Source organism: Xiphophorus couchianus, chromosome 20, assembly GCF_001444195.1.
Source record: "Xiphophorus couchianus chromosome 20, X_couchianus-1.0, whole genome shotgun sequence".
Lineage (NCBI taxonomy): Eukaryota > Metazoa > Chordata > Actinopteri > Cyprinodontiformes > Poeciliidae > Xiphophorus > Xiphophorus couchianus.
The window spans coordinates 26,426,550-26,440,970 of record NC_040247.1 but is presented as its reverse complement, the minus strand read 5'-3'; the positions used below and the strand labels follow the sequence as shown (position 1 = coordinate 26,440,970).

General features: G+C 41.2%; 1 protein-coding gene across 1 annotated transcript in view; it reads right to left on the bottom strand.

Annotated features, from left to right (window-relative positions):
- Positions 1 to 14,421, bottom strand: part of lrig1 (leucine-rich repeats and immunoglobulin-like domains 1) — a 53,931-nt gene that overhangs the window by 13,764 nt on the left and 25,746 nt on the right. Inside the window, exons 4-8 of the mRNA XM_028003998.1 lie at positions 14,099 to 14,236; positions 11,295 to 11,438; positions 3,923 to 4,066; positions 3,659 to 3,802; positions 1,573 to 1,716 (exon numbers count right to left, since the gene is read on the bottom strand). Of these exons, the coding sequence (XP_027859799.1) occupies positions 1,573 to 1,716; positions 3,659 to 3,802; positions 3,923 to 4,066; positions 11,295 to 11,438; positions 14,099 to 14,236 (714 nt within the window). The remainder of the gene's footprint in view (positions 1 to 1,572; positions 1,717 to 3,658; positions 3,803 to 3,922; positions 4,067 to 11,294; positions 11,439 to 14,098; positions 14,237 to 14,421) is intronic.

Below are 14,421 nucleotides of genomic sequence, written 5' to 3'. Positions count from 1 at the left end.
TCAAATATGCAAATCGAATGCAAAAATGACTCAGTGTTGTAAAGGGTGCTGACCTCTGCCTGTCCTATGACGTAACACCCTCATAAAATATATTAAGATTTGTGGCTGTAATGTGGAAAAGTATATGGGGTAGGAATACTTTGGCAAAGCGCATTAAGTGTTTTTCATGAGATAACACGCAGGGATAATAGCACAAGCAGAAGATTAAAAAAAAACCAGACAAATAAAGGAAAATATGGGTGATTAAACACCAGAAATAAAAACATGGGAAAAGAGCCTGGAGCTCATCAAAACTGCTCGTCTCTTCCCTCTGTGACCAGTAAACAAGCCCCCAGTGTGTCACAGAGAGAAAGAGAGAGAGACCAGTGTTTGGCAGATCGGCATGCTGTGAGAGAGCTCATCTATGGGGATCTGGCTCTGCTTTTTGTGTTGTGTGTGTGTTTTTTTTTCCTAGCCTGGAAAGCAGCAGAGCCAAGTAAACTGTAGTTAAGAACCAAGACCCAAAAGGCTTTGAAGGATTTATCCATAGACTTTTTCTCTCTTTGCTTCTCTCCCTTTATTTTATTTTGGCACCTTGTGCAAAAGGTGGAAGAAACAGTCTTTATTCTCAAGTTCTAGACGCAGGGAGGCATATCAACAAAGCAACGCTTTCAAGTCCAAGCTTGTCCACCAAACCGGAGAAAAAGAGGAAAAGAAAGGCAGGAAAAAGCAACAAATGGCAACAGAAAATAAAAGAAACAGGCATGAATATACATGAATGCTAATCAGTCCTCCCAGGATGTCGCAGTGTTGTTTTGTGAGTATTGTGGTCGACTTTGTGTGCACCTTTTTCAAAAAGTTGCAGTTTTTTTTTTAACTTTATTTTTGTCATAACATTGTCTTCCAAAAAAGTTGAAATTGCTGCACGTAACCTTCCTGAAAAAGTCAGGATTTTTGTCAATATTAAAAGTGTAAAAAACATTTACAATACAAATAAAATCAAGTCCTGAGGAGGATTCAAAGTGCAAAAGAAGAACTTCATATTGGTCATCCGAGGTAACATGAAGTGTTTAGACAGTATAAGCAAGTCCTACAAAATGTCTAAATGGATTTAGCAAAAAAAAAAAAAAAAAAATGTTAGAGTTTAGCATCACACATGCCTCATCTTGCAGGTTTGGCTTTCAAAAAACGCCATGAAACAGGAAGTTAAATTGAAAGAAGGCCAAGGGGATTGGTCAAAATTCAGCCCAGTTGCAGTGGTTGGTCAGAAAACGTTCAGATTTGCAGAAAGGTTGTACAGACTGTTGGACATTGCAAGTCTGCACAAAATTAGCGAATCGTGAGTGAATTTGCATTAATATTTGCGATCGCAACTTCCTGGAGTGACTGACTAATAGGACGCTTTGTAAAGGGAATCCTTGAGCATAAATATCAAATATCACACAGGCAACACCGATATTTAACAGCTCAGCTTTCACTGCTCCCAAGTGGAACGTCTAACCTTATCTCTTCATGAGGGGCGAGAAAAAGAGAGAGAGAGACGGAGGGGTGGGGGGTTATTTGGGGTTTGGTAATAACGGGTGGTGCACTTACAGGACTCGTAGAGCCTTGAGGCCCCTAAAGGCCCCCTCATTGATGTGACTGATGGAGTTGCGGCCCAGCCGCAGTGTGTGTAGATCCCCCAGCATGGCCAGACTCCCCTCGTCCAGACGGGTCAAGTTGTTGTACGACAGATTCCTGGACAGAAGAAGACGCAGACAGAAAAAGATGGGACAGACACAGACATACAGGGGGAAGAAAAAAAAGTTTGCTGTGAGGTCTGGAAGGAGATGACAGGTTTACAGAACACAAAGACAGCTTGCAACATCATTAGACTTAAATTTCATGGCTGATTTGAAAGCGCTTTGCAAGCCTGTGATGTCTTTTTTTCCGTGGTGTAACAAGCTGCTAGCAGAATGGATTCAGCAGACATGGAAGCAAAGCTGAGATCCAAATCATTAAGCAGGGAGGAAACCGTCCTGGTTGGGACGTTATGTGTCTACAATCTACATTTACACACCAACAAGAGAATGTGGTAAACCCCAGAAAAAAAAACTCAATCCTAAGAGTGGTACAGTTAATGTGCTATTTGTTTACTCGGAAACCTGCAGAAAACACACACACACACACCCCCATGAGATAAGAACGCTGAATGAATCAAAGTTGTTTCTGTTGGTTTTGGAAAAACTGGATCTGATTTCTGTGCATTTCAGAAACAGGCGCACCATTAAGCCGTGTCCTGGCTGACACAGTTTTTGTCTGAGAACATGAACTCATAAAAAAAAAACTGAGTTGGTGATTCTTTATTAGGATATTTAAACAGATTCCTCAGTCCTTTAAATTTAAATATTCTTAACCATACCTGACTCGCATCTCTAGTTGTTTTAATGGAATTTTTATGATAATCTGGATATATATGTACAGAAAAAAAAACAAAAGTGCCAGTTAGGACTTTTACTAAAAAAAATGTAAATAAAAAACCTTTGCAGCACTTTTCAAAATGGCAGCTTTTCAACGATATTAAATCTCTTTTAACAATTGTTGCCCAAATGGAAATTATTATTGTGCTCGATGGAATATTTCAGGCAATTAATTGATTTCTCATTTTGACAGCCTTACTGGTGCTTCTTTTCAGGTTTTGTTTTTGGGGGGGGGAAGGGGGGGGGGGGGGTATTTTATTTTTTTACATTTTGTCTGTTGGTAAAGTTGCATCTGAATTATCATCATGAATCCTCCAGCAGGAACCTTCCAACAGTCCCTCAAAGACATTATTGTGCATTTTATTGCCCTCTCTGTGGCCAGCCCTCAGGTCTGCTTGACCAGCCATGTGTGCAGAGATTCCCTCCACCGATGACCAGCTCAGCCAGGCACAGTGGGAATGCAATAACAGCCTCCTCATAAAGACGAGTCACTCGCATCTATCAGCTGTGAGGCTCATCGTAGCTCTATAGATAATAAAACTCATGCAATCTGGGGTGGGGAGTGCAGAGCACCGGGAGCAATCTACCATTCATAAGATGTGCACACAGGAAGCAGCCCCGAGATACACAGTGCAAACTCGAATGCATGCCGTCCACCACTTTATCCTCTCAGACCGCTCGGCGTAAACAACCCGCGGCGCCACGGACGGCTGAGGCTACCTCACGGTTCGCGACGCCCCGAGCCGAGCAAAGCACTTTAGAGCGGCGTTACGACACTCGTGTCAACAGCGCAGGGGAAAGAGAGAGAGAGAGAGAGAGAAACCTGCGGATAACAACTCGGGAGACAAAAGGCTGTAGAGGCGATCCTCCAGCGTAATTACCACAACACAAACAACAGGGGATTACATGGCCATTTGCCGAAACCTCAAGCTTCAGAGACAAGCACAAAAACTCTTGTCGAAGGGCTTGTGTCCCGTTGAGCCCGGCTCTAATTATGGGATAAACAGGCTTATCCTGAGAACGACGTGGCGTATAGAGTGTTAAAGGAAAATGTTATCTAACCCTGGGCGAAGGCCTTGACGGTGAGCGTTGGGTTACTGAAAAAAAGAAAAAAACACTAAAGCACAACTCAATCTGTCCTCCAGGTATCCAGTTTTTTTGTTTTTTGGGGGCATTGTCTTTTTCTAAAGGTTCAGGCTCGTTAACCTGCGAGGACTTACAGTTCCCTCAGCCTCTGGCAGAACTTCCAGCCGTCGGGGTTGATGCGGGCTATCGAGTTGTTGCTGAGGAAGAGCTGTGTGAGGGAGCTCAGGCCGTACAGGGAGCCGCTGTTCACCTCCGTCAAGTTGTTGTACTCCAGGTGCCTGCAGGAAGTACATTTTAGGAGAAAACTGAAACAACAGCAGTAGGCATTTCCTCTCCAACAGGTTTGAGCATCCCTTGTCTCAAATTTAAGACGAGGAATGCAAATTTGTTTAACTTACAGGACTTTCATTTTGGACAGGTTCCAGAAGGCTCCGTCAGTCAGTTTGCTGATGCTGTTCCTCTGTAGTTTCAGCACCTCCAGACTGGACAGACCCTGGAAGGTCAGACCCTCGATCTGAAGGATCCGGTTCCTGTTCAGCTCCCTGCAGGGTGGACGGACAGACACGGCACCTCTAGTACATCACACACAGTAAATATTTTAAATCAGAGAAACAACTCCTTGTGTTTTCGTATTTCAGAGTGATGTCAGAAAAAAGGACAGCCATTGTGCTTGACAAGCATGTTTTACAACTTCTGTTTATTAGGTCATTGAATTCAGATCAACTCTATGTCAGAGTATTAGGGCCAGGCAACAAACTGATTCCTTATTACGAGATTAAAGCTGTAATATTAGTAAAACAAAGTAGTAATTTTATGAGAACTCCTACACAAATAATAACAAAAAGTTCAACAGAGGGATGTTGAGCATCTTGTGAAGTTAGTATGAGTTTTACAGATAATAGAAATAGGACTTTCGGTTTGAACGTCATCGTGATGGCCGCGCTGTGAACGGGCTCCCTAGAGAACCTAAGAAATTGAAATTCCAACCCCACTTAAACGACGAAAACATACCTATAAAGGTGAAAAAGAACTGGGGTGAGCGAAATACTTCAAAACTGATGCTTTGTAACGCCAATAAGCGGACGTTTAAAGTCGAGAAAATATTGCTAGCATTTTAGCTAATGCCAACTGCTATTCATCTCGAACCTCCGGTCTGAAAAATTACCGCTGCACTTTTTGACTTGAACTAAACAAACAACAGTGATACTATGGCTGAATGGGAGACGGTATTGCAGGAATTAAGAGGCTTCCGACAGGAAAATAATGCGCATTTGGGGGAAATAAAAGAAGAAATTCGAAAGATGAACACCAGACTAGATGAGGCTGAGGATCGGATTGAAAAAGCGGAGGAGAGGATTTTAACCACGGAGGACGCCGTCACTGAAATAATAAAGCTACAGATAAAGCTGGAGGATAAACTAATGAACCTAGAAAGCCGTACACGAAGAGAGAACATACGCATTTATGGCGTACCCGAGGCGGCAGAACGGGACTCGGCGTCAATGGGGGACTTTGTGGAGAAGTTGCTCCGTGAGGGCTTGGCGCTGTCCCAAGACGAGCTCGACATACACATTGAACGGGCCCACCGCTCTCTAGGCCCTCCGCCTCCAAGCGACGCTCCCCCGCGATCTATTGTTGTGAAATTCCTCAGTTTTAAAACCAAAGAACTTCTCCTTCGCAAAGCATGGCAGAAAAGAGGATTTACCTGGAACGGCAAGCAAGTGAATTTGGACCATGACTATCCCCCTCTGATTTTGAAAAAACGAAGAGAATACGCAGACGTGCGCAAGATTCTGAAGGAGCAGCAAATCCCCTTTCAGACTCTCTTTCCTGCCCGGCTGAGGGTGAAATATGGAGATGAAACGAAGATCTACAATACAGTGGTGGAAGCTACTGAAGACATGTCCAGTAGAGGCTACGCTGTGCGGGTCGTTAAGTCACCAGAAACGGCCCTGGAGCATCTGAAGCAGCTGACCTGGAGCAGAGTACGCGGCGGACCGGGGAGTGGGCCAGCAAACAAGAGGCGGGACCCCGCAGCCGGCTACAAAGAAAAACTCAGAGCCTTCAAGAGGTCTTCCCCCGCGCACAAGGAAAATTAAGGTTTATTCACTCAGTTACTAACAATCAAGACTTGTATTTGGTTTATGAAGTACAATAAGTAAATAAGGCAGGTTTCTCACGGTGCTCTCTACACTGAGGCCATAGCCACCAAGGGCCCCTTCATCAACCGATGAAGAAGCTGCCTCTGGAGGTGAAGCAGGGTTCTCATCTGAGACCCCCACCTTGGAAGTCAAGAGTTCAGTTTGAGTTCTGTTTGTTCTTAATGTTGACTTTTTTATATGTTTTATGTTCAGTGTTTTTTAGAGTGAGCGGGGAGCCCAATAATCTTTGTGATATAATTAAGAAATATAAGTTAGATGAGTAGCAGGTTGATAAAATTGGTGTCAAACAACATTAATGGCTTACATAGTCCAGTAAAAAGGCAGAAAGTCCTATCTAAATTTAAGAGAGATAAAGCCCAAATTGTTTTATTGCAGGAAACACATCTACCGGATAGCGAGCATGTTAAGTTAAACAAGATGGGTTTTAAACATGTGTTTTTTTCGTCCCACAATTCTGGGAGGCGAAGGGGAGTGGCAATTTTGTTATCTGGAATTCTTAACTATCAACACATATCAGAGTACAAAGATAAAGAAGGTCGCTACATAATGATTACGGGCAGGATTGATGGTATTATGACCACCATCCTGAATATATACATTCCACCGGGCAGTGATTGGTCCCTGTATAGACAGGTTCTCGAAATTGCAACAACGAGGAGTCAGGGAACTTTAATATGCGGGGGTGACTTCAATATTTTATTAAACACCAAATTTGATTCTTCTAGTGGGAAAGGCGATGGACGAAATATTGGTAAGAGGATGGGACACCTCATGGACGATTTAGGATTAGTTGATGTATGGCGAGAACATCACCCAACTAATAGAGAATACACCCACTTCTCTCACCCTCATAACTTATATTCTAGATTAGATTACATTCTTACGTTCAAGAATGATTTGTTTAAAATTAAAACCTGTGAAATCGGTCCATGTACAATCTCTGACCATAATCCAGTTTACGCTGATATTTGTCTGAATGGGAAAAAGAGATCTACATTATGGAGGATGAACACAAATATTTTAAACTACCCAAACATTAAAGAGAAGTTAAAAAAAGAAATAGAAAATTATTTAGCTCAAAATGATAATGAGGAGGTGTCACCAGGAATATTATGGGATGCAATGAAGGCAGTGATTAGAGGGAAAATAATTAGTATATCCACCCACCTAAAAAAGGAAAACATACAAAAACGTAAATACCTGGAAGATAAATTGTTAAAACTGCAACACGAACACTCTGTGACTATGAACGACAGCATTAAATCGGATATAGCAAAATTTAAAAAAGAATTAGACGACTTAAGCAAGGTTGAAGTACAGAGAAAAATAATTTTTAACAAACAGCAGTACTGTGATGTAGGCGGGAAATCTTTAAAACTTCTTTCATATAAACTCAGAAAGCAGCAAGCAGAGAGGACTATACACAAAATAAGAAATCCTTTAGATGGCCAATTAGAAACCGAAGAGGAGAAAATTCAACAATGTTTTCAGAACTATTACAGAAAACTTTACTCCCAAACCCATGTAGATAATAATCAAGATGTTAATACTTTTCTGTCTAATTTGGAGTTACCAACAGTGACGGAGGAACAAAATAAATTGTTAGTATCCACAATAACCAGAGAAGAAATTCACTCGGCAATTAAAAGATTAAAAGGGGGTAAAATGGCAGGATCAGATGGATTTGGCCCAGAATGGTATAAAATAATGCAGGACCATTTGACTCCCATCTTGCAGAAAACATTTAATTGGGTAATGAAGGGAAAAATTGTACCCCCATCATGGAAAGAAGCAATAATCTCTATAATTAAGAAAGAAGGAAAAGACAACCTAAATTGTAGTAACTACCGCCCAATCAGTGTATTAAATATTGATTATAAGTTGTTCACTTCCATCATCTCTAAGAGACTTGAAACTATCCTACCAGGACTAATACATAATGATCAAACAGGCTTTATTAAACATCGACAAACTCAAGATAACATTAGGAAAGTTTTACATATTATGAACCAGGTTCACAGACAAAAAATAGAGACTTTAGTGTTAAGTTTAGACGCCGAAAAGGCATTTGATTCTGTGAGGTGGTCCTTTTTATACCAGGTTCTTGAGAGATTTGGATTTGATAAATCTATAATAGATACTATATCTGGGTTGTATGATAAACCAACAGCCAAAATTAAAATTAATGGAGACCTTACTGAATCACTCATACTCGAGCGAGGGACTCGACAGGGCTGCTGTTTGTCGCCACTCCTCTTCGCCTTGTTTATAGAACCATTGAGCCAGTGGATCAGACAAAGACGGGATATAATTGGAATAAGGACCATAGGAGGGGAGCAAAAATTGGCATTATTTGCTGATGACTTGTTGCTTGTTATATCTCATCCTACTCAGGCTCTCCCCAAGTTAATGAAAATCTTATCAGATTTCGGTCTATACTCAGGATACAAGGTTAATGTGAACAAAACACAGGTTCTAGCGGTGAATTATGACCCACCAGCTGAAATTAAAAATTGCTATAAATGGAAATGGGAGGCAGATAGTATTAGGTACCTGGGGGTGGTGATCCATCGTGACCCTAATGAAATGTTTGAAGCCAATTATGCCCCCTTGAACATAGCCATAAAATCAGATATCCAAAGATGGAACGCCATACCTTTTTTAGACCTACACTCCAGGATTGAGTCAGTTAAATTAAACATTCTCCCCCGATTTTTGTATTTATTTCAATCCCTACCAGTTCCCGTACCGTCAAAACAATTTGTAGAATGGGATAAGATGCTGTCCAAATACATTTGGAAAGGGAAAAAAGCCAGAGTCAAATACAAAACTCTACAATTAAAAAAGGAAAAAGGGGGTTGTGGGCTTCCATGTTTACGAGAATATTTTTGTGCAGCTCAGTTGAGACCTTTGATATGTTTGTGCTGTCCGGATTACACTGCAGGATGGAAAAATGTGCAAGGGGAAACGGTCAAAACAATGCCGATTAAAGCCATAATAGCTGACACAAAATTACAGAGTAAAATTAATTTGGCAGATGAACCAATATCACAAGTAATGATATCTGCATGGAACGAAGCAATTAGAATCTGTGATTTAGAAAATGCCTCTAAACTCTTAAGATGGTGCGCTTATGATTCGGATTTCCCCCCAAATCAACAGGACGATAGATTCAAGAAGTGGATTTCAAAAGGCCTAACTAATTACTATTCCTTTGTCCATAAAGGGACGTTCCAATGTTTTGAGACCCTGAAAAGAAAACATGATTTATGTGCAGATGACTTTTTTAGATTTTTACAGGTCAGAAATTATTTTAATAAAGAGCTAAAAGTACATTTACATAATTTGAGATTTGTGGAAACGTTTATATTACTAACTAAATCAAAACCAGGTAAAACAATTTCCAGGTTATATGACGCCATCCTGCGGTGTAAGAAGGACAGCACTGTTTATATTAAAATGAAGTGGGAAAAAGAAGCCAGCCTGACAATTTCAGAAGAAGATTGGGGCCACATCTGTAAGATTCCATGGACAACAACAAGATCGAAGGTTTGGCGTGAATTCTGCTGGAAAAATATTATAAGATTTTTTATAACCCCAAAGCAGAAACGATACCAGGGAAGGGGTTTTACCTGCTGGAGATGTGGAAGGGATGACGCCAATCATTTCCATATTTTCTGGGACTGCCAAACCATTCAGCAATATTGGTCTCAAATCCATAACCATTTACAGAACATCTTCACGGCTAATTTTCCTTTAACTTTTGAATGCATATTTTTATGTAACATACCGGTTGACAAACTGAACTACAACGATCAAAAACTTCTGTTCATTTTACTGGCCGGGAGCAAAAAGGCCCTCACAAGAAAATGGCTTAAACGGGAACCTCCAACAACTGATGACTGGATAAATGTAGTGAAAGAGATCTATATACTGGAGAGACTACCTTTTTCCATTAATGTGCGGAGAGATGCTTTCTACAAGATATGGTCAAAGTGGACAGAATATGTTAAACCTGTTGTGTCTGATTTTTCGTAAACCTTGCTGTCATTCAGATTTATGCTCTAATTTGACATGTCAATTATTGGTCGGTACTCGGGTCGCCCCGCCGCTCCCATTTAAGTTTTTTTTTTTTTTTTTTTTTTTGTTTTTTCCTTTTTTCTTTCTCTCTCTCTTATCTAAACTTAGAAAATAGAGAAAGCATGTAACAATGTGAATGTAATCGGCGCAATTATATAATTGTATTGTAATGTGCCTTCTCAATAAAAATGTTAATATAAAAAAAAAAAGATAATAGAAATAATTAATCTTTTGACACACCAGCATCAAATTATCATCAAAACTTTGAAACGATTGTGTGAACAAACGTCCATTTTGAAAAAAAAATCACACAGAGAATCACACAGAGAAAAGAATCTGCTATTCATGTCAGATTTTGATAGCAAGAAGCTTTTTCATTAAAATAACTTTTTTTCTCCTAATTTTAAAATGTTTTTCCTGGTAAAATTGTGTCTTTATTCTGCAAATTTTTTTATTTTATTCTCGCAATTAAACAAATATTTCCGTAGCCTGGCCATAATACTCCGTCGTATAACTCACAGAAGAGACGATTGAAATAAAAACAACTGTTTGAAAATATTTTCTGTCATTTGAAATTTTGTTTTTAGCAAAAACAGCACAAAAAACATCAGAAAATCAGATCTGGTGTATAAACAAAAAAATCATCAGATTTTATTTCTAAGCCATATCGCTCAGCCCAATAACAACTTTATTTTTCTTATTTTTTCTCTCCAAAATGTGCTGTCTTTAATCTAAACAGACATTCAACACAACCAATTTGAACCACTGAATCCATCAAGAAACCAGACTTACTTTTGAACTTAGCTATAATAAATAAAGTTAGCATAAACAAAAAACAGCATAAGATGCAGAAACTACACACAATCTCCTTTTGTATGCAACATTAAACGGTGCAGCTGCTGTGTTTGAAGGCTTTAAAAGCCCCCAGAGCTTCCAGAGACAAACATCCATACAGGTTCTTTTATGTCTCGCATGCATCACCGCTAGCATCTGGAGATACAGTGTCATCCAGACCACCTGTCCAACAAAAGGCACCTGAGGAACCCCGGGGTGGGACTCCCATTACACGAGCGGCTCCAGTCTCCGGAGTGAAGGCGTTGAGCAACGAAATGGGGTCGTTACGCTGGAGGGAAGTCGGACGAAGATAATGGACCACGGCGCTGGGATTGAGCTAACCACTTTGGGGATATGGAGGAAGGCAGTAAATCACTAATAATACAACTCTGGTGTTTACCTTGTCAGGCCTTATCCACCCCTGGAGGTACAGCTCACACTAACAGCGTTCTAAATGTTAAACACACAGCGCTCAATCAACAGACACCAGGAAGCCACTCCTCGACCCAAACTCTTAAATCCTCTCGGTTCTCTTAAGTCTCCGAAGGATACACAAGGGAAGCCCCATTCGTTTCCCAGCCTGACTGTGGAGGTGAACTGGTCACGCAGATTTAAACCCAAAAGACCTTTCAACGCACAAACTGTGATTAAAAAAAAGAGAGAGAGAGAGAGAGAGAGAGAGAGCGGGACTCACAGCTGGGTGAGTCTCGGGAGCTGGAAGGCTCGGATCGGGATCTGGCTGATGCGGTTTCGGCTCAGTCTCAGAACCTGCAGCGTTGAACCCAGGTGATCCAGCGCTCCGAGTTGCAGTGTGCTGATCTTGTTGTTGCTCAGGTATCTGGAAAAAGAACAAAGATTTACAACAAGCAATGGCAGCAAGCAGTCTTCTATGAGGGGCCGTTTAGGACAAAATTTACGTTTTGTCTCTCACACACTACCAAAAGGTCTCGCATACTCCAAAAAAATAGCCACGCACACTCCAAAAAATTACGTTTTGTCTCTCACACACTACCAAAAAGTCTCGCATACTCCAAAAAAGTAGCCACGCACACTCAAAAAAATTACGTTTTGTCTCTCACACACTACCAAAAACTCTCGCATACTCAAAAAAAATAGCCACGCACACTCAAAAATTACTCACGCACATTCAAAAAATACTCAAATTGCGTATACACACACTACTAAAATGTCACACACACATTCACAAACGTTAACTTTCTCGCTCACATACACTACTACCAGCTCGCTCACATACACTACTACCAGCTCGCTCACATACACTACTACCAGCTCGCGCACATACACTACTACCAGCTCGCTCACATACACTACTACCAGCTCGCGCACATACACTACTACCAGCTCGCTCACATACACTACTACCAGCTCGCGCACATACACTACTACCAGCTCGCTCACATACACTACTACCAGCTCGCTCACATACACTACTACCAGCTCGCGCACATACACTACTACCAGCTCGCGCACATACACTACTACCAGCTCGCTCACATACACTACTACCAGCTCGCGCACATACACTACTACCAGCTCGCGCACATACACTACTACCAGCTCGCTCACATACACTACTACCAGCTCGCTCACATACACTACTACCAGCTCGCGCACATACACTACTACCAGCTCGCGCACATACACTACTACCAGCTCGCGCACATACACTACTACCAGCTCGCGCACATACACTACTACCAGCTCGCGCACATACACACAAACGTTAACTTTCTCGCTCACATACACTGCTAACAGCTCGCACACACACACACGTTTATCTCTCACATACACAAGACTAAAGTTGAACACACACACAGTACTAAGACTCGTTTTATGTATGTGTGAGAGCGAGACTTTTTATGAATGTGTGAGAGCGAGACTCTTTATGAATGTGTGAGAGCGAGACTCTTTTTGAATGTGTGAGAGTTGTCACGGAAGAGGCGGGGCATAATTTTTGGATCAAACTGCGCATGCGTAGATCCTAAACTATAAGTTTCGATTGTTGACTCACTGTATGTTCTATTACTTAGTATATTTGTGCTTTTAAATATATATAGAACGTTTAACTTTCTTGTAGATTAAATGTGCTATAGAAATAAATGAATCTGATTGATTGATTAAAAATAGCAAAATTGCTATTTATTTACTCTAATTGTTTAAAATGGCAGCTGCCTGACCAATTCTCTCTCGTTTCGAATTAGAGTTAGCCATGTTCGGTATACCAAACTCTTTCTTCTTCGGCACTAGTTGGCGCCGGTTAATAATTCCTGTAATACTGGCACCCAGTGGACAGATTGTACTACAGCAATTTTGCTATTTTTAATCAATCAATCAGATTCATTTATTTCTATAGCACATTTAATCTACAAGAAAGTTAAACGTTCTATATATATTTAAAAGCACAAATATACTAAGTAATAGAACATACAGTGAGTCAACAATCGAAACTTATAGTTTAGGATCTACGCATGCGCAGTTTGATCCAAAAATTATGCCCCGCCTCTTCCGTGACAACTCTCACACATTCAAAAAGAGTCTCGCTCTCACACATTCATAAAAAGTCTCGCTCTCACACATACATAAAACGAGTCTTAGTACTGTGTGTGTGTTCAACTTTAGTCTTGTGTATGTGAGAGATAAACGTCTGTGTGTGTGCGAGCTGTTAGCAGTGTATGTGAGCGAGAAAGTTAACGTTTGTGTGTATGTGCGCGAGCTGGTAGTAGTGTATGTGCGCGAGCTGGTAGTAGTGTATGTGCGCGAGCTGGTAGTAGTGTATGTGCGCGAGCTGGTAGTAGTGTATGTGCGCGAGCTGGTAGTAGTGTATGTGCGCGAGCTGGTAGTAGTGTATGTGAGCGAGCTGGTAGTAGTGTATGTGCGCGAGCTGTTAGCAGTGTATGTGAGCGAGAAAGTTAACGTTTGTGTGTATGTGCGCGAGCTGGTAGTAGTGTATGTGCGCGAGCTGGTAGTAGTGTATGTGAGCGAGCTGGTAGTAGTGTATGTGCGCGAGCTGGTAGTAGTGTATGTGCGCGAGCTGGTAGTAGTGTATGTGCGCGAGCTGGTAGTAGTGTATGTGAGCGAGAAAGTTAACGTTTGTGAATGTGTGTGTGACATTTTAGTAGTGTGTGTATACGCAATTTGAGTATTTTTTGAATGTGCGTGAGTAATTTTTGAGTGTGCGTGGCTATTTTTTTTGAGTATGCAAGAGTTTTTGGTAGTGTGTGAGAGACAAAACGTAATTTTTTTGAGTGTGCGTGGCTACTTTTTTGGAGTATGCGAGACTTTTTGGTAGTGTGTGAGAGACAAAACGTAATTTTTTGGAGTGTGCGTGGCTATTTTTTTGGAGTATGCGAGACCTTTTGGTAGTGTGTGAGAGACAAAACGTAAATTTTGTCCTAAACGGCCCCTCATAGTCTTCTGCATACCGATGAACACACAAACACACACACACCCACACAAAAGCAGAACCGTCATACTTACAGGTCTCTGATTTGAAGTCCAGCAGGAAAGCCGTCCCCTCGCAGGTCGGTAATGTCGTTATTGCTCAGGTCCAGCGTTTCCACGGAAACCAGCTCCGTGGTTCGGCTGCCATCGATAGTGCGGATCTTGTTATGATGTCTGAAAATAAATTTAAAAAAGGGAAAACCTTTAGCATAGGGTGTGTTATGAAAATGACTTTCCTTAACCCACGCCGTACAAATCAATCATGGCACTTCAATCTGCTCCGAGTTCCTTAAGCCCACTTAGGCACGGCGAGAGCAGGGTACACAGAACCAAGTGGCCACAAACCGAGTCCTCTAAGA